Raw genomic sequence first — 18940 nt, forward strand, 5'->3', positions numbered from 1 at the left:
CCCAAAGCCAGAGAGTGACACTCGTCCCGGGACAGGAAGTTGAGGATGCAGGGCAGGGCCTAGGAGCAGCCCAGTTTTGGCTCCGCCCAGGGCGCGGAGAGGGCTCCAGGGCGGTTAACAAGCTGCCCAGTGGCTGCAGGGACAGGCTGCAGGCAGAAGCCCTGAGCCCGGAGGGGCTCCTCACAGGCCGCTGGGCTCCAGGGGCTCCTAGTGGTGCCTGAGGCTGAGCCTTTGGAAGAGACACTCGCCCAGCCCAGCCTGGGGGCCGAGCAGCCTGCGGAGGTTGGTCAGGCGGTCGCCCATCTTCTTGATGAGCTTCACCTGCTCATCCAGGAAGTGGCTCCAGGAAGTCCAGAGGTGGAGTCTGCGCGGGCAGAGCCCAGGGCCTGCGGACCCACAGGGCCTGGCGCAGGTTCTTCTCCGTCAGCCGGGCGGCTTCCACGGCGTCCTGGGCTTTCCCCACGCTCCTGGGACGGCTTCGGCACGTCCTGGAAGAGGGCGCGGCCACAGCGCTGCTTTTGCCTTTTCCAGTGAGCTCGGGCCCTCCGGCTTCTCCTCGGCCCGTTCGCGAAACGATGTGTCACGCCCTCGCGAGCTGCTGCGTCGTGTGGGAAGAGAAGCGCAGAGACAGGTAGGTGTGGGAGAGCGGCAGACGCACGTTACCAGGCGGGTGACTGCGGCCTCCACCTGGCGGAGTAATTGTGACGAATCTGGGAGCTCATGCTTGGTCGGCAGTAAGGAGCTAAGCTCAGAAAATGGTGTTGGCTGGTCCCGGAGGGCGAGGAGAGCTGAGTGGGTGATTCCAAGGTTGTGACTGGAAAAAAGGTTGGAGGGTGGTCCGAGTCTGGAGGAAGGGGCGCCCTTGGGTCTGTTCAGTCCAAACACTGTGGAAGCAAGAGACACCTGCGTGGCACCGCCCAGCGCACTGCTTGGTTCCAGTTCTGATTTTGGTTTTCATAGAACCTGTGTGACCTTGGAGAAGCCCCTTCCCTTTCCCGAGATGCTGAAAATGCAAAATTTGTTCCTTCCTTCCAACGTTTATTGAGCAGTTACTATATCCAGACATGAGATTCATTGGTGACGGTGACCGGTTCTTTCCCTGGACTCATGGAGCTCTGATGATGACACCAGACAATACCTATTTAGACAATAAATAATTTGGGTCTAGTTTTGTTCAGTTGTACAGAAGGAGAAAAACAGTGAGGCACAGTGACAGGTGGAAGCCCAGCAAGCTTGTGATGGAAGTGTGGGGACTTTCTGGAGAAGGAGAGACCCAAGCTGATAGAGGTTAGCACAGGAGTGGTGAGGGGCCGGCACCCTGGGCCGGGAAGAGGGGGAGCTGTTCTGAGCACTGGAGTTCAGGGGATGCTGGGCCCTGGTCCTACAGGGTCTAGTGCACCCTGCAAGTGTGCCTGGATTTTATGCTTGAGACAAGAGGGTAATTTTCCGGAAAGGAAGGTATGAACACACAGCTGTGCTGAGATGGTCGCCGCTCCGCAGGGATTGGACTGTGGGAGGACTGTGGTGGTAATAAACAGTGATAGAGCTCCAGCACCATCTGACCACTAGGTGATGAGTGGGTCAGTATCTGAGTGGTTGATGAGGTTTTCTTCTGTAACGCTTCCAGAAATCCTACAACAAAATACATTCGCAGTTGAGTGGGATGAATCAGGAAGACTTCTAGGTGGTTTGGAAAGGGGTCTGTGGTTTTCATAATCGGCTCAAAGATGACCCCTTGAGAAGACACAAGTGTGGTGAGAACTCAGGTGTGCGTCTGGGGAGGGGAGGTGGTTAACTGGGAGGAGCTTGCTTTGAGGTAGGAGTTAGCTTCGCTGGTCCTGAGAGGTCAGCCCCTTCTGATCGTCAGCCTCAGGGAATGTCATGTGGAGATACTTGGAATTTACTTGAAGGCAGGTGGAGACCCTGGAAGAATTATTTTTAGGGGAGGGTCCTGCAGTAGATCAGGTTGGGGCCATGAGAATCAAATTCCTCAGCTGGGAGTGAGGCCCTGGGGTGGAAGAGCCAGGAAGGAGGTGCTGGGTTGCAGCGACCAGTCCTGAGTCTGCCGCCGAGCTTGACTGTGGTGCTGGACCAGGGTCATGGATTCGCGGGGCTTCGGGCCAGGGCTGTTGGATGGGTTCATTGTATGTGAGGTGGAAGCGGGTGAAGCACTGAGGGCTCCTCCGCTGTCTGCCTTGCTTGTCTAGCGGAGCCGGTGGGGCTGTCACAGAACGGATGACTCCAGGGGAGAAAGAGGCTCGGGGGGATATTTCTAATCCTGTCAACTGACACACAGAGGAACCACCACCTGCCTCCTGCACTGGGAACGCGGTTTTGTTTCTCACAGACCCTTCCTCTCTGACTTCCTTGTTTCTATCCACAGCAGCACCTTCTGGTCATTCCTCTCCATCCAGACCTCTGAGTCGTTTCTGCTCCTCCCCACCTCTTGTCCCCCAGACAGTAACTCTTTTTTTTTTTTTTTAATAAATTTATTTATTTATCTATGGCTGCGTTGGGTCTTTGTTGCTCCCTGCGGACTTTCTCTAGTTGCGGCGAGCGGGACTACTCTTCATTGCGGTGGTTTCTCTTGTTGCACAGCTCGGGCTCTAGGCGCGCGGGCTTCAGTAGTTGTGGCTCGCGGGCTCTAGAGCTCAGGCTCAGTAGTTGTGGCTCATAGGCTTAGTTGCTTCGCGGCCTGTGGAATCTTCCAGGACCAGGGCTCAAACCCTTGTCCCCTACATTGGCAGGCAGATTCTGAACCACTGCACCACCAGGGAAGCCCTATTTTTAGTTTTTTAAAAAACCTCCATACTGTTCTCCATAGTGGCTGCACCAATTTATATTCCCACCAACAGTGTAGGAGGGTTCCCTTTTCGCCACACATTCTCCAGCATTTATTATTGGTAGACTTTTTGATGATGGCCATTCTGACCGGTAGAGGTGATAACCTCACTGTGGTTTTGGTTTGCATTTCTCTAATAATTAGTGATGTAGACCGTCTTTTTATGTACCTGTTGGCCATCTGTATGTCTTCTGGAGAAATGTCTGTTTAGGTCTTCTGTCCATTTTAAACTTGGTAGTTTGTTTTTTGATATTCACCTCCGTGAGCTGTTTGTATATTTTGGAAAGTAATCCCTTGTTGGTCCCATCGTTTGCAGATACTTCTCTCAGTGAGTAGGCTGTGTTTTCATTTCGTTTACAGTCTCCTTTGCTGGGCAAAAGCTTTTAAGTTTAATTAGACCCCATTTGTTTATATATATTTTTTATTTCCATTACTCTAAAGAGACGGATCCAAAAAAAATATTGCTGTGATTTATGTCAAAGAGTATTGTGCCTATGTTTTTCCCTAGGAGTTTTATAGTATCTGGTCTTACATTTAGGCCTTTAATTGATTTTGAATTTTTTTTTGTATATGGTGTTAGAGAATGTTCTAAGTTCATTCTTTTACACGCAGCTGTCCGGTTTGCCTAGCACCACTTGTTGCAGAGACTGTCTTTTCTCCATTGTATATTCTTGCCTCCTTTGTCGAATACTAAAATTGACCATAGGTGTATGGGTTTACTTCTGGGCTCTCACATCTGTTCCATTGATCCTTGGGTCTGTTTTTGTGCCAATATCATTCTCTTTTGTTTACTGTAGCTTTGTAGTATTGTCTGAAGTCTGGGAGGGTTATGCCCCCAGGTTTGTTCTTTTTCCTCAGGATTGTTTTTGCAATTCTGGGTCTTTTGTGGTTCCATATAAATTTTAGGATTATTTGTTCTAGTTCTGTGAAAAATGTCATGGGTAATTTGATAGGTATTGTGTGAAATCTGTAGATTGCTTTGGGTAGTATGGCCATTTTACCTGTATCAGTTATTCCAATCTGAGAGCATGGGCTATCTTTCCATTTCTTTGAATTATCTTCAGTTTCCTTTATCAATGTTTTATAGTTCTCAAAGTATATGTCTTTCATCTCCTTCATCAGGTTTACTCCTAGGTATTTTATTTTTGATGCAATTTTAAGAGATTGATATTTTACATTTTTTCTGATATTTCACTGTTAGTGGAATGAAAAGCAACAGATGTCTCTGTGTTAATCTTGTATCCTGCTACCTTGCTGAATTAACTTATCAGTTCTAATAGTTGTTGTGTGGAGTCTTTAGGGTTTTCTATATGGAGTATCATGCCATCTGCATGCAATGACACTTTCACCTCTTTGCTTCCAATTTGAATACCTTTTTCTTTTTCCTTGTCTGATTGCTGTGGCTAGGACTTGCAAAACTATGTTGGACAGAAGTGGTGAGAGTGGGCATCCTTGTCTTGTTCCACAATTCAGCTGGAAGGCTTTCAGCTTTTCACCATTGAGTATTATGTTGGCTGTGGGTTTATCATAAATAGCTTTTATTATGTTGAGATATGTTGCCTTTGTACTCACTTTGGTGAGTGTTTATCATGAGGGTGTTGAATTTTATGAAATGTTTTTTCTGCATCTATTGAGATGATCATGTGGTTTTGTGTTTTTTTTTTTTAAACATCTTTACTGGAGTATAATTGCTTTACATTGTTGTGTTCGTTGCTGCTGTATAACAAAGTGAATCAGCTATGTGTATACGTGTATCCCCATATCCCCTCCCTCTTGCGTCTCCCTCCCACCCTCCCTATCTCGGCCCTCTATGTGGTCACAAAGCATGAACTGATCTCCCTGTGCTATGAGGCTGCTTCCCACTAGCCATGTATTTTACATTTGGTAGTGTATATATGTCAATGCCACCCTCTCGCTTAGTCTCAGCTTACCCTACCCCGTCCCCGTGTCCTCAAGTCCATTCTCTACGTCTGCGTCTTTATTCCTGTCCTGCCCCTAGGTTCTTCAGAACCTTTTTTTTTTTTAGATTCCATATATATGTGTGATGACAGCCACTATTTTATTTTCTAGATCAGTTATCCATTCTTCTGCCTCAGTTATTCTGCTATTGATTCCTTCTAGAGAATTTTAAATTTCATTTATTGTGTTGTTTATCATTGTTTGTTTGCTTTTTAGTTCTTCTGGATCCTTGTTAAACGTTTTTTGTATTTTCTCCATTCTATTTCCAAGATTTTGGATCATCTTGACTATCATTACTCTGAATTCTTTTTCAGGTAGACTGCCTATTTCCTCTTCATTTGTTTGGTCTGGTGGGTTTTTACCTTGCTCTTTCATCTACTGTGTATTTCTCTGTGTTCTCATTTTGCTTAACTTACTGTGTTGGGGGTCTCCTTTTTGCAGGCTGAAGATTCATAGTTCCCATTGTTTTTGGTGTCTGCCCCCAGTGGGTAAGGTTGGTAAGTGGGTTGTGTAGGCTTCCTGGTAGAGGGGACTGGTGCCTGTGTTCTGGTGGATGAGGCTGGATCTTGTCTTCCTGGTGGGCAGGACCATGTCTGGTGGTGTGTTTTGGGGTGTCTGTGAGCTTAGTATGATGTTAGGCAGCCTCTCTGCTAATGGGTGAGGTTGTGTTCCTGTCTTGCTAGTTGTTTGGCATGGGGTGTCCAGCACTGTAGCTTGCTGGTCGTTGAGGGGAGCTGTGTCTTAGCGTTGAGACGGAGATCTCTTGGAGAGCTCTCACCGATCGATATTTCATGGGGCCAGGAGGTCTCTGGTGGTCTCTGAACTCAGCTCTCCCACCTCAGAGGCTCAGGCCTGACACCCGGCTGGAGCACCAAGACCCTGTCAGCCACACGGCTGGAGTGCCTTCAGAGTTGGGGAGGCTGGCCTGCAGTGGCTGTCCTTCTGTGCTGCACCTGAGAATCACCAGCTTCTTCCTTGTTTTGCCCCAAAGGCAGTGTGTTTCACAGAGGAAAACAGTAGCCTTGAAAATAGTCAGAGCTCTGCGATGGCTTTTTCTTTTTTCCTTTGTGTTTAGTCTGGTTTCACTTGCTCCCAGGGGGCCACGTGCAGAGGCCTCGCACCTGGCTCTTCCAACTGGAGTTCCTAGTGCGGAATCGGTTTTGTCTTTTCTTTTGTTGATCTGTTGTATGACACTGATTGATCTGTGTATGTTGAACCAGCCTTGTGACCCTGGCATGAATCCAACTTGATCATGGTGTGTGATTCTTTTTATGTGTTGTTGGATTTGGTTTGCTAATACTTTGTTAAGCATTTTTGCATCTATATTCATCAGAAATATTGGTCTGTAATTTTCCTTTTTGGCAGTGTCTTTGTCTGGTTTTGGGTATCAGGGTGATTGTGGCTTCAGACGATGCCTTTGGGACTGTTTCCTCCTCTTAGTATTTTGGAAGTGTTTGAGAAGGCTCAGCGTAAGATCTTCTTTTTATGTTTGGCAGAATTCTCTCATGAGGTCATCCAGTCCTGGGTGTTTGTTTGCAGGGAGGTTTTTTTTGTTTGTTTTAACATCTTTATTGGAGTATAATTGCTTTACGGTGGTGTGTTAGTTTCTGCTGTATAACAAAGTGAATCAGCTATGCATATACATATATCCCCGTATCTCCTCCCTCTTGCGTCTCCCTCCCACCCTCCCTATCCCAGCCCTCTAGGTGGTCACAGAGCACCGAGCTGATCTCCCTGTGCTATGCGGCTGCTTCCCACTAGCTATCTGTTTTACATTTGGTAGTGTGTATATGTCAATGCCAGATTCTATTTCAGTCGTAGTGATCAGTCTATTCAAAGTTAACTATTTCTCCTCGATTCAGTTGTGGTGGGCTGTATGTTCCTACAACGTGTCCATTTCTTCTAGGTTGTCCAGTTTGTTAGCAAAGAATTGTTTATCGTATTCTCATGAGTTTTTGTATTTCTCTGGTATCAATTGTTATTTTTCCTCTTTAAATTCTTATTTTGTTTAGTTGGGTCCCACATTGTCTGCTTTTGAATTTGATGTAATGAAGTACACTCTTATAGTTTTTCTTTACTTACTGACCATCAGGCTTGAAAATTGATCTGTATTATTGTAGCCGTTTACCTTTGTGTATTTTTCTGTCATATAAAATTCGGTTGCATATGTATAACAGTCCATTCGTTTTTGGTGAGATCTGTTTCTATGATTTTGTCTAATGTGAACGACCCCTCTGTCACAGTTCTCCTGAATGTATACTCATGGTTTTGTCCACCTTTTCCCTAAGTTATGTAACTGTGGGTCAGAGCTGTGTGTCTCTCCTTTTAACCGATAATTGTTATTTACTCCCCAAATTGACTGAGGCAGTTAGTACACCTACCAGTAATGTACTGGGACTTAAAGTGCTCAGTGTTTTCTCCCACAACTGATATTTCCATTGTTTTCTGTTTTGCCTCTCATGGGGACGGACTAGGATGCAAAGGCCTAGGACTAGGATAATTTCATGGAAACCAGGGCATAAAGCTGAGTGGACACAATCTACTCGCGATGCTTTATATACAGGACACGTCTGTGTGTATCGGGGTCATCACTGAGCTGTTCCCCAGCTGGGTCAGGCTCAGTTCCTCGGGAAGGACGATTCTACGTATTACTTCCCCAGTCTGCCTCAGCGCATTCATACGCGTACCATGAGGTTGGCCATGAAGAGAGCTTTTTTCTTTTTTTTTTTTTTGTGGTACGCGGGCCTCTCACTGCTGTGGCCTCTCCCGCTGTGGAGCACAGGCTCTGGACGCGCAGGCTCAGTGGCCATGGCTCACGGGCCCAGCTGCTCCACGGCATGTGGGATCTTCCCGGACCGGGGCACGAACCCGTGTCCCCTGCATCGGCAGGCGGACTCTCAACCACTGCGCCACCAGGGAAGCCCGAAGAGAGGATTTACACTGAAGAAAGAGACAAATGCCACACATCTGGGCTTTTTACAAAATGATAAATTCCTAAGCCCGTTTACCAGCACAGCAGCTGGCTGTCACTTCAAACGCCACGGTGTTCCTTCACACTAATGGTGTTTCTGGAGAAACTATACCCGGTGTCATCTGACAAGGAGAGAAGGGCTTGAGGGGTCCAGAGAGAGTTAGGGAAGAGTTTTGGATTTATCTGTTCGAAACAGGACCCCAAGTTCACCCATTTATTCAGTTACTTAAACGACATTCTGTTTCTGACTGAAGGAATGGAGGTCAATAACACACAGCAGCCAATGTGGAAATTTAAAAAAACCAAATATATTACATGAAAGTGGGCCAGAGCATGAAGGTGTGTAAGGTGTGGACACAGACCTGCCATGTGGGATGTGCCTCACGTCACAGGGGTGAGAGTGGACGGGGCAGTCAGGGAGAGTCATCACTGGTGGGAAGGGAAGGCACCATGGTTATCCGAGGCCCAGTCCTCCACAGGGACTCCCGGGCCTTCTCCTGCACCCACACCATGTCTCTCCCTCCCTGGTCAGACAGTTCACACAACACGTGCTGCAGATTCTCTTCCAGAACCTCCTGGGCACATAAGGTCGTGACAGGGCTCCAGCACTCGGGACGGTGCACGGTCCCCTCTTGTGTTCAGCTCCTGGCTGCATCTTGGGCTCCTCCGTGGCCGTGTTGAGCCTGAAAGAGCAGGATCCCGAGGCCCAGCAGGACTGAGCCGGCCATGCCCATCCGGATGAGGTTCTCCACTGTGTAGTCTTGGCGGTGTGAGGGTAGGGATTCTGAACAAGAGATCACATGGTCAGAGCAGATCCCAGTCACCCTAGACTCCAGGATGTCCACCCAGGGAACCTGCCTCTCCTTGACAGGACATGACCCTCGGAGCCCAGCCCCATATCTGAGTGATTTCATCACCCGTGGGATCTGACTTGTTTTGTGGTGGGTGGATGGTGTCAGCTGCTCATGAGAATTGTAAAGTGAGGTTGTGAGTGAGGAGTTGGGGAGACACGAGCCCTTCTCCTGGGTTCTGTGTCCTCAATGCCTCCAATTCTCATATTACAGCTTCTACACAGTTCCTTAATGAACCCTTCCTCTAATATGCCAGGTTCCCTCTGCTCTCCTCATTGGATTCTCTCAGCCGCCATGTGTTCTTTGAATTCAGAACCTGCTTTGGAATCACTTTGGAACAGAGTTGGCTGTGACCCCGGTGCTCAGGATCAGTGAGAAAAGTGGTCTCTTAAGACAGAAATAATTGAGTGCTGTGTGTTCTGTGTTCAGTCTGAGATTGAACCCTATAATCTTATTCTCCTACTTCTGGGAATTCCCACTGGTTCAACAGCTGAGGACCCAGGATCCAGTGATGAGACTTTGGAGTCAGGGGCCATTGAATGTCCTCCTCTCTGGAGGCCCACTGTGTCCCCTCATTCATTACTACCTCAGATATTTCTGGGGACAGAGCCCTGAGCTGACTGAGTCAGAGAGGACAGGGTCAAGGTCCCTCACCTGAGACTGCGAGCCCCAGGGGGGCACTGGCGTGTGACAGCAGGTAGGGGTTACTGCTGAGTGAGCTGTAGCACCTGTAGGTCCCATTGTGGGTTGAGGTCCCACAATGACGTCATGCATGACGCCAGTGACGTCATGCATGAGTGACGTCATGCATGAGCCCAAGATGCCATTTAATTGAGTGACGTCATGCATGAGCCCAAGATGCCATTTAATTGAGCGCCTACTGTGTGCAGGCTCGTGCTGGGGTCTGTGCATTCATCTCCTCTAACCCACCCCACCCATTTTACAGATGAGGAAACTGAGGCACAGAGAGGGAATTCACCAACCCCAGGTGACCCAGTCTGGAGGTGGTAGAGCTGGGATTGGAACCCAGGGCTGTGGGCTCCCTGAGCTGTCCTCCTGCCGCGCCCCGCCCAAGGTGGACACCAGCTTTGTGCTCTGGGGGCTTTTCATCTGCAGGGGGGCCAGTCCGAGGGTCTCATCTGGAGCCGAGGGTCCTTCCTTGTTACCCTCCCCTCCCCCACCACAGCAGGGACTGGGGGAGGGGCCGGCTGTGTGCGGTGGACTCTTCATCTTTCCCTCCCGCTCCCCGTACAATGCCACCACCACTGCGGCACTGGGGACAGGCCCCCATACAGTCACATCCTCAGGGGCCTCCCTGTGAGGCCTCCTCTCCTGGGGGGTCAGAGCCAGAAGTCAGAACTGAAGGAAATCTAAGCTCCGGGCCACGATTCTTTGCCTTTACACTTGGAGAAACTGAGGCCCAGGCAGGGGAAGGGGGTCCAAGTCATTGTCGCCAGAGGTGCGTGAAGTAAGGCCATAACTGAGCCCTGCCCCCCTGGGCCCAACACCATGTCCCACAGACCCTCACTCACCCGTCTGCGGGCCTGGCTCCGTGGGGGGAAGGACCGCAACTTCAGAGCCTCCTGGGGGTCAGGACAGGAGGTTAGGGTTGGGAGCTGCTTCTCCCCACGTCAGCCCACTGCTCCTCCCCCAGGATGGGCCCCGAGGGGTCATTCCCTCTCCATGACCCCCACCCTTCATCCACCAGCCTCAGAGCTCCTGGTGCCTGTGGTCACTCCAGCATCTCTACCTGACTCCCAGCCCCCCCTGGGACACAAGCTGTGCTGAGATTGGGTCAGGATTTAGAGCAGCTGAGGACCTCAAGGGACAGGCCTGGGGCCAGGTGTCCACATATTGGGCAGAGGCCCCAGTGGCTCACCAGCTCTTGAATTGGGCCCTGTGTGTGGGTGGTGGTGTCCCCAGAGGATCCTGGGAAAACGCCTGTAGTTGGGTGAGGGGCTGCGGCTTCCCTGGGATCCCCCCTCTGCTCACACTCTGGTGCTGTCTCTGCTCTGGGGCTGCCCTTGGCTTTCCCCCTCCTCCTATGTCACTCCAGCATCTCTACCTGACTCCCAGCCCCCCCGGGACACAAGCTGTGCTGAGATTGGGTCAGGATTTAGAGCAGCTGAGGACCTCAAGGGACAGGCCTGGGGCCAGGTGTCCACATATTGGGCAGAGGCCCCAGTGGCTCACCAGCTCTTGAATTGGGCCCTGTGTGTGGGTGGTGGTGTCCCCAGAGGATCCTGGGAAAATGCCTGTAGTTGGGTGAGGGGCTGCGGCTTCCCTGGGATCCCCCCTCTGCTCACACTCTGGTGCTGTCTCTGCTCTGGGGCTGCCCTTGGCTTTCCCCCTCCTCCTATCTGAGAAGTCTGGTGACGGGACGTGAGAAGCAGCAGGGACGGGAGGGCCTGGTTTCCCTCCGTCCCTCTGCAGGCTGGACCCCCTCCAGATCACCCTCCCTTGACTCTCCTTTGGAGCCCCCCTCACTCCTATCCTAGAAAGGGGGTCACCTTCAGAGCTGACAACAGGGACACAGAGGGGACAGGGCTGGGGCCCCTCACCTGAGACCGCGAGCTCCAGGGGGGCACTGGCGTGTGACAGCAGGTAGGGGTTACTGCTGAGTAAGCTGTAGCACCTGTAGGTCCCATTGTGGGCTGAGGTCACGGGACTCATGGAGAATTCGGCCTGGAAATGCCCACCTCGGTACTTTGATCTAAGACGCAGTGGGGACTGGGCTGCCCCCTCCTTGGACAGAAGGAAAGTTTCCTTTGTGCTCCCTGACTGACACAGCAGGGTCACGTTCTCTCCTGAGGCCACCACGGGGCCCGGCTGCACCGAGAGGGAGGGCGTGTCAGGGAACGAACCTAGAGAGAGGAAGGGGGGTGAGGGGCTGTCTGCCCCCTGGTTCCGAACTGCGACTCAGCAGGGCCTCCCTGAGGCCCCTCATCTCTGTCTGTCTCTGTTTTCTCCGAGTCTCTCCCTCTCCCTGCCCACCCCCGTCTCTCTGTCTCCCTCCCTCCCTCCCTGGGGACCCCTCACGCCTGGTCCCAGCATCACCAGCTGGGGCTCCCCCGGCAGGGCCTGTGCAGAGTCTGGGTCCCTGACTGACCCGCTGGCTCCTCACCTGCCACCAGGATGTCCAGGGGGTCACTGGGGGCCGACCACTCGGAGGAGAGGTTGTGTCCACCGTAGCATCTGTACCGGCCCGCGTGGGTGTTGGTCACCGGGCCCAGGGGGAAGTCGGCCTGAGATAGCCCAGCCTGGGGCTGCCGGCCAGGGCTCTGGGGGAGGGCCTGTCTCCCCTCCTGGGACAGAGCGAATCTGTCATAGCCGACGTCAGAGCGACACTGGAGGGTCAGGCTCTGTCCAGAGGCCACGACAGGGCCCTGCGGGGTCAGGAGGGAGGGCTTCCCAGACACACCTGGGGGAAGACCAGCCCTGGGCTGTAGGGGCTGGTTCCTCCCATGAAGCCCCTTCTCCCATCCTGGTCCCCAGGCCTCACTGTCGCTCACACTCTGTGTCTCTGTCCTGTGCGCCCTGCTCCCCCCTCACCCCACCCTCTCATCTGGGACAATCCTGGGAGAAAAGCATCTAATAATCTGTCTCGTGCCTCAAAAAGTACGTGAGGCCAGGGTGGGACCGCCTCACCTGGGACCAGGAGCTCCAGGGGGTCACTGGGGGCCGACCACACCTGGGGGGTGTCCCTGTAAAAGCCGTGGCATCTGAACGTCCACCTGTGGCTGGGGGTCACGCGACCCACGGGGAACAGGGCCTGGGTCTGCCCATGGGGGCCTCGCTGTGCATCCAGGGTCCAGGAGGACTTGGGTTCTCCTTCCTTAGTCAGAATGAACCCGTCCAGTCCCTGCTTTGAGCGACACTGGAGGGTCACGTTCCCTCCCGAGGTCACCACAGGGCTCGGCAGGGCTGAGAGGGTGGGTTTCCTGTGGGCCCCTAGGAGAGAAGGAGGGAGCTTGTGAAATGGGGCTCACACGCCCCTTTCCTTCTCCAGGGCTGGGCTGTGAGAGGGACAAACCCCTGAGAACAGACCCCCTTCCTGAGGGCAGAGCCTGAGGCTGGGACCCCCGAGTGTCCTCTCACCTGTCACCACCATCTCCAGGGGGTCACTGCTCTCTGACCAGCCAGTGGGGCTGAGATAGTAACAGTGATATCTCCCTGCGTAGTCCTGTGTCATGTGTGAGATGGAGAAGAAGTTGCCCTTGTCCGCGTGCTCCAGTGGGGCCTGTCTGTACCAGGGAGGTGAGCTTCCCTCTTTATGGAAACGGAACACCGGGGCCACCCAGGTCCCCTGACACCAGATGGTCACGGGGCTCCCCCAGGGGATCACAGAGCCTGGCTCAGCCCAGATGGTGGGTTTGGGGAGGGTGCCTGGATGGACATCAGAGGTTGCGTCACAAGACATCCTCACCCCCAGGTCCCCAGCTCTCAGCCGCCAACCTCCCAGACTCCCCCTCCTTCAGCCCAGAACTGCTGTTCCCCACTCCATTGCCTGGGGGTGGCCCCTTGTCCCCATGATCAGGAGGGAGGTGGGACACCTGGGGACAGACTCACGTGCCTGCTCCTGGGTCCTCAGGCCCACACTCAGCCCTGGAAGACAGACCCCTGTGAGAGGTGCGCCCTGAATCCTGAGCAGCGCCTCTCCTACTCGTGAGCCTCCTGAGTCCTGGGGTCTCCTGACAGAGCAGCCTGGCTGTGGGGAGGGGTCCGTCCCTGGCTGGGGCTTCCCCTCCCCCTCCTCCATCTCACCGAGGCAGAGCAGGGCCGTGAGGCTGGGGGTCATGGCGTCTCCTTCCTGTGGTCCAGGCGGTGCAGATGGAGGAGACCACGGTGCCCTCAGGACGGAGACCCAAGGGTGTGTCCACTGGGAGGCTGGTCCTCCGCGGCACGGGGCTGTCACGTCAGCAGCCCCAGAGGAAGGGGAACTGCCCCTCCCCAGGAGCCTGGCTCTCATTCCCATGACAGACTCGGTGTCTTCCTGAGACGCCCCTTCCATATAAGGGTGACCCAGGCACGTCTTTCCCTCTCAGAGCCTCCGCGTCCTCAGCTGGTCCATCAGCAGGTCCCTGTGGGGTCCTCACCATGGACAGGAATCACCCAGGCCCTGGCAATGCTTCAGGGAGGTTGCAGGTTCCTGCTGCACCGCAGAGCTCAGATCAGCAGAGACACACGTTTAACATCTGCCTACAGCTCCGTGGAGGTCAGTGTGGCAAAGAGCACAGAGGAGAAGTTCGGGGCAATAAGGAAGGAAACATGCCAGGTCCCCTGGCCCCAGAGTGTGGGTTTGCTTTCTGTCTCAGCCCCCTTCAGGGACTTCTCCCTTTTTCTTGAAACAGCATCCACCCCACCTTCCTGGGAAGAAGCCCCTGAGTCGTTCCTGCCTGCTCGGTGGCCCTTGATCCTTGGGCATTGTCTCCTTACTGTATGCTCCTGTCTTCACTTTTATGGGACAGAGAGTGGGTCAGTGCTCTGACTTGGGGGACGAAGCTGATTTAATTTAAGTATTCCTCGTCATCCTCCCCCCGTGTGCCTTGACCCCTGAAGTTATGTCTCTGAGCCTCAGTTTCCTCGCCTTCAGCATGTTGTTTGGACCCCACTCTTCAGACAGGTTGTGGGCTCAGTGGTGCCAGGACATGGGTGGGACCCAATATTGGTTAATTTCTAACCAGTATGAGAGGGTGAAGGTGTCAGACCCCACAGTCAGGATGGATGACTGATGTGCCCACTCACGACCCCCGTCTGCTCTGACACTGAGAAATGCTACTTATGGTGGGGTTTTGTTGTTTATTTATTTTTGGCTGCATTGGGTCTTCGTTGCTGCGCGCGGGCTTTCTCTGGTTGTGGCAAGTGGGGGCTACTCTTCGTTGCAGTGCGTGGGCTTCTCATTGCAGTGGCTTCTCTTGTTGCAAAGCACGGGCTCTGGGTGTGCGGGCTTCAGTAGTTGTGGCTCATGGGCTCTAGAGCTCAGGCGCAGTAGTTGTGGTGCATGGGCGTAGTTGCTCCACGGCATGTGGGATCTTCCTAGACCAGGGCTTGAACCCCTGTCCCCTGCATTGGCAGGTGGATTCTTAACCACTGCGCCACCAGGGAAGTCCACCTCGTGCTCATTCAAACTGATGGTATTTTGGCAGAAGCTCTTCCGTGTATCATTTTAGAGGGGAATAAGCCTTGAGGGGGTCCAGAGAGGGTTTTCGGAAATGGTTTTGGATTTATGTGTTTTAAACTAGACCTGAATTTCACCCATTTACTCAGTTGCTTAAAACATTCTGGTTCTAGGCTGAAGGGATCGAGGTCAATAGCACACACCAGTGAGTGTGGAAATTAGAAATAAAGCAAAATGTATTACAAGAAAGTGGCAGAGCATGAAGGTGACTTCAGGTGTGGACCCAAACCTGCGATGTGGATGTAGCCTCAAATCACAGGAGTTAAAAAAGAAGGGGAGTAGTCAAGAATAATCAATAATGGTAAGGAGGGAAATTACCACACTTTAATTACGGAAGAGTCTCTACAGCAAGAACCCAGGCATTTCCTGCATGCCAGCATTGATACCCCATGAAATTCTCAGCAGACAGTTCCCTCAATTCATACTGCAGATATGCCTCCCAAACCTCCTAGTCATACAAGGATCGAACTCACCGAATGGTGGGTTTGTTCCCTCTGTTTACCTCCTGGCTGCATCTTGGGCTCCTCCGTGGCCGTTTTGAGCCTGAAAGAGCAGAATCCTGAGGCCCAGCAGGATTGAGCCGGCCATGCCCATCCGGATGAGAGTCTCCACTGTGTAGTCTTGGGGGTGTGAGGCTAGGAACTGTGGAAAAAGAGGTCACAGGTCAGAGCAGACCCAAATCACCCCAGGATCCCTACATGTCCACTCAGGTCACCTGCATTCCATTAACAGGTTGTGACCCTCGGAGCCCAACCCAAAATTGAGCATTTCTGCTACTCATCACTGTTGGCGTCTGACTTATTTTGTGATGGACTGAGAATGTCAGTTACCCCTGAGAACAAAAAAGACAGGGTATGGGTGAGGAGATGCAGAAATGCTTAAGTAATCTCTTTGATCTTGAATGAGTCTCTGGAACGAAACATGCCAGTCCCGGTACCTGGAGGTGAGCATCTCCAGTGTCTCATTTGCATCTAATCAGGAGGCAAAGATGAACACGTGGGGTTTCAATTTGTCCTGAAAGGATGTGGACCTGAAGTGTCAGGGTTGCCCTTATGGCCTCAGTTTCCCGCGATGTCACTCCATAGCCGTCCCCAGACTGGTCGCCGTCAGCCCAGACCTCCTCTTCTCCCCTCAGGTGATGGGGGTGGTGGTTGTGGAGCTGCAGCAGGAGGTGTGGGGACAGCTCACTCACCTTGACCTGGCCCCATAGGCCCCGACACAGCCCTGGGCTTCTATGTGGCAAGAACACATACAACAACTACAACGTAAAGGGGTAAGAATAAAGAGACCTATAGATTTGTAAGGGTTCTACATTTCCCTTGAAGAGGTAAAATACTAGCTCTGTCTTTACTGTGTAAAGTTAGGTATGTACCTGATAATCTCTAGAACAGCCCCTTCAACAGCAGTCAAAGACTTACAGTTACAGCACCAATAGAGAAATTAAAATGGTATGCTAAAAATGTTTTTAAATCCCAGGAAAGGGTAAATAGAAGAACAAGAAAGAGAGGGGACAAAACTTGAAAAACATAAAATGACAAACCTAAATAACAGTGTTATCAGTAATAATATTATATGTAAATGGGCGAAACACAGCAATTAAAAGAGCTTGTAAGATTGGTTTAAGAAAACAACCACCACCTACACTATGAAGTCCATAAGAAACTCACTTCTTTTTTTTTAAAATAAATTTATTTCTTTCTTTATTTTTGGCTGTGTTGGGTCTTCATCACTGTGCACAGGCTGTCTGTAGTTGCGGTGAGCGGGGGCTACTCTCTGTTGCGGTGCGCCGGCTTCTTATTGCGGTGCGTGGGCCTCTTATCGCAGTGGCTTCTCTTGTTGTGGAGCATGGGCTGTAGGTGCGCTGGCTTTAGTAGTTGTGGCGTGAGGGCTCAATAGTTGTGGCGCACGGGCCTAGTTGCACGTGGGATCCTCCCAGACCTGGGATCGAACCCGTGTTCCCTCCATTGGCAGGAGGATTCCCAGCCACTGCACCACCAGGGAAGTCCCAGAAACTCACTTCTAATATAACATGTAAATAGGTTAAAAGTAAAAGAGTGAACAATATGAATGAACCTTGGAAACATTATTCAGAGTGAAGTAAGGCTGACACAGAATGTCGCATTTTGTATGATTTCACCGACACGAACAGCCTAGAGTAGCCAGACTCCCTACGGCAGGAATTTGAATGGAGATGACCAGTGCCTGGTTCTCAGGGGGCATGGGGAGTTCTTGCTTAATGGGTACACAGCTTCTGTTTGGGATTATGAAAATGTTCTGGAAGACGGACAGTGGTCATGATTGCCGAACATGATAAATGTACTTAAGGCCACTAACTTCGCACTTTAATGATGTTTCAATGGTGGTGAATATCATGGTGTGTATATTCTACCACATTAAAAAAGTAGAAGGATGAAAAATTACTATGCAAACACTAATCATAAGTAACTTCAAGTGGTTGTATTGTTTCCCTGTCCCACAAATTACCACAAACTTGGTGGATTAAAACAGCCCCAATATATTATCTTACGGCTCTTGGAAGTCAGCAGTATACAATCAGGTCACTGGTATAAAGTCAGGGAACAGGGAGACATTCATTTACTTCATCTCCATCCAGAACCGGAAGTCTCGAAGGCAGTTGAATTCTATATATTGACCTTGTATGCAGCGATGCAGGAAAACTTTTTAATTAGAGTAGAAGATCTTTACATTATTTTGGATTTTCTGCGAACACAGCTGTGCAGTCTCTTAGTAATACAATATTATTCTTATCCACTTCAGAGCTTCTCGCCTTGTTTTGTTTCACTTACTTGGTTGGTGCCTCCAGGGCCCTGGTGAATACAAGTGGTCATACGGAACATACTTGGATCATTGCCAGTCGTAGACGAAAGGACCTCAGGTTCTCACGTGTACAAATGACGTCTAGTGTTGTTAAACGTGCCCTCATCAACGAAAGGGAATTCCCTTCTATTTCTGATGCGTTTTTATTTTCACCAGGAATTGTTGGTATATTTTATCAAAGGCTTTGTCTGCATCTATTAAGGTGATTATTTTTTATTTGTTCTATTAAGGTATTGCATTATGTGATAGATTTTTAAAATTTTAAGTTACTCTATCCTTCGAAAAAAAAACCCACAGTATGGTCATGAAGTAATGTCCTTTTAATGTATCACTACATCTCATTTGTGTACACTTTATTTAGGGATTTCCATCTAAGCTCATGTGAGAGATCTTCCTGTGACTTCCCCATGTATAATTCCCTTGTCAGGTTTTGGTGTAAATATTTTCCTGATCTGATGTGTTGAGGTATGTTTCTTCTTTTTCTGTTCTTGGGAAATGTTTGTGCAATTTGGGTGTGTGTGCGTGTGTGTGTGTCTTTCACGAGTACATAAGTGCTCGGAAGAAATCACCAGTGAAGCCGCCTGAACTGGTCACTTACACGTCGGACAGTGATGACCGTCACAGCATTTGTCTGCATCCCATCACACAGTCGCCATTTCTTTTTTTGGTGAGAACATTTGAGATCTGCTCTCTTCAAAACACTCAAGAATGGGATACAGTGTGATTAGCTGTAACCACCATGCTGTATATTAGATCCCCAGAACTTATTCATCTTATAACTGGAGGCTTGTGCCCTTTGACCAATATCTTCCCATTTCCCCCTCGCTCCAACCCCGGGAACCAGCATTCTCCTATTTCTTTCATTTTGACTTTGTTAGATTCTATATAGTTCAGTCGTGGGTAAGTTTTGATTAGAGTCAATGTATAAGGTGGTAGATTTTCCATTTATTCTTATATCCATTTAGTAAATTGTACACGTGAAGATTTCCATTCCATCTACATTTTCTGTATGTTGGCGTCAAATTTCTCATAATGTTCTGTTACTATCTTTATAACGTCTGTAGGATTTGTAGTGCTGTCTGCAATCCCTTTCATGCTATTAGAAGTGTGAGCCTTCTCTCTTTTTCCCTCGGCTGTGGTGGCTAGGATTCATGAATGTTTTCAAGAATGAGTTTATTTTTTGCCTTAATTGATTTTCTCTACTTTTTGGTTGTCTTCATTATTAGCTACCCTTGTCATTATTATTCCCACCTTCTACCTTCATTTGAAATAATTTGCTATTTTTTCCTGAAGTCTTGGTA

General features: G+C 50.5%; 2 protein-coding genes across 4 annotated transcripts in view; one reads left to right on the plus strand and one right to left on the minus strand.

Annotated features, from left to right (window-relative positions):
- LOC132416835 (NACHT, LRR and PYD domains-containing protein 2) overlaps nucleotides 1-18940 on the plus strand; it is a 1001898-nt gene that overhangs the window by 175506 nt on the left and 807452 nt on the right.
- LOC132416837 (leukocyte immunoglobulin-like receptor subfamily A member 6) lies at nucleotides 8411-13821 on the minus strand. Of its 3 annotated transcripts, XM_060000451.1 has the most exons (9): nucleotides 13388-13821; nucleotides 13193-13228; nucleotides 12722-13009; nucleotides 12272-12574; nucleotides 11748-12044; nucleotides 11185-11487; nucleotides 11064-11066; nucleotides 8687-8734; nucleotides 8411-8547 (listed from the first exon to the last, which is right to left on the minus strand). In XM_060000451.1, exons 1-9 carry the CDS (start codon nucleotides 13632-13634, stop codon nucleotides 8411-8413), a joined length of 1662 nt encoding a protein of 553 aa, XP_059856434.1. In that variant the 5' UTR covers nucleotides 13635-13821. The 3 variants fall into 3 exon arrangements, with proteins under 3 accessions (XP_059856434.1, XP_059856433.1, XP_059856435.1); XM_060000450.1 differs by lacking the exon at nucleotides 13193-13228 and having other exon boundaries at nucleotides 8411-8556; nucleotides 8690-8734; nucleotides 12722-13041; nucleotides 13384-13821; XM_060000452.1 differs by lacking the exons at nucleotides 8687-8734; nucleotides 11064-11066 and having other exon boundaries at nucleotides 8411-8532.

The sequence above is a fragment of the Delphinus delphis genome, chromosome 20, assembly GCF_949987515.2.
Source record: "Delphinus delphis chromosome 20, mDelDel1.2, whole genome shotgun sequence".
NCBI classification, from domain to species: domain Eukaryota; kingdom Metazoa; phylum Chordata; class Mammalia; order Artiodactyla; family Delphinidae; genus Delphinus; species Delphinus delphis.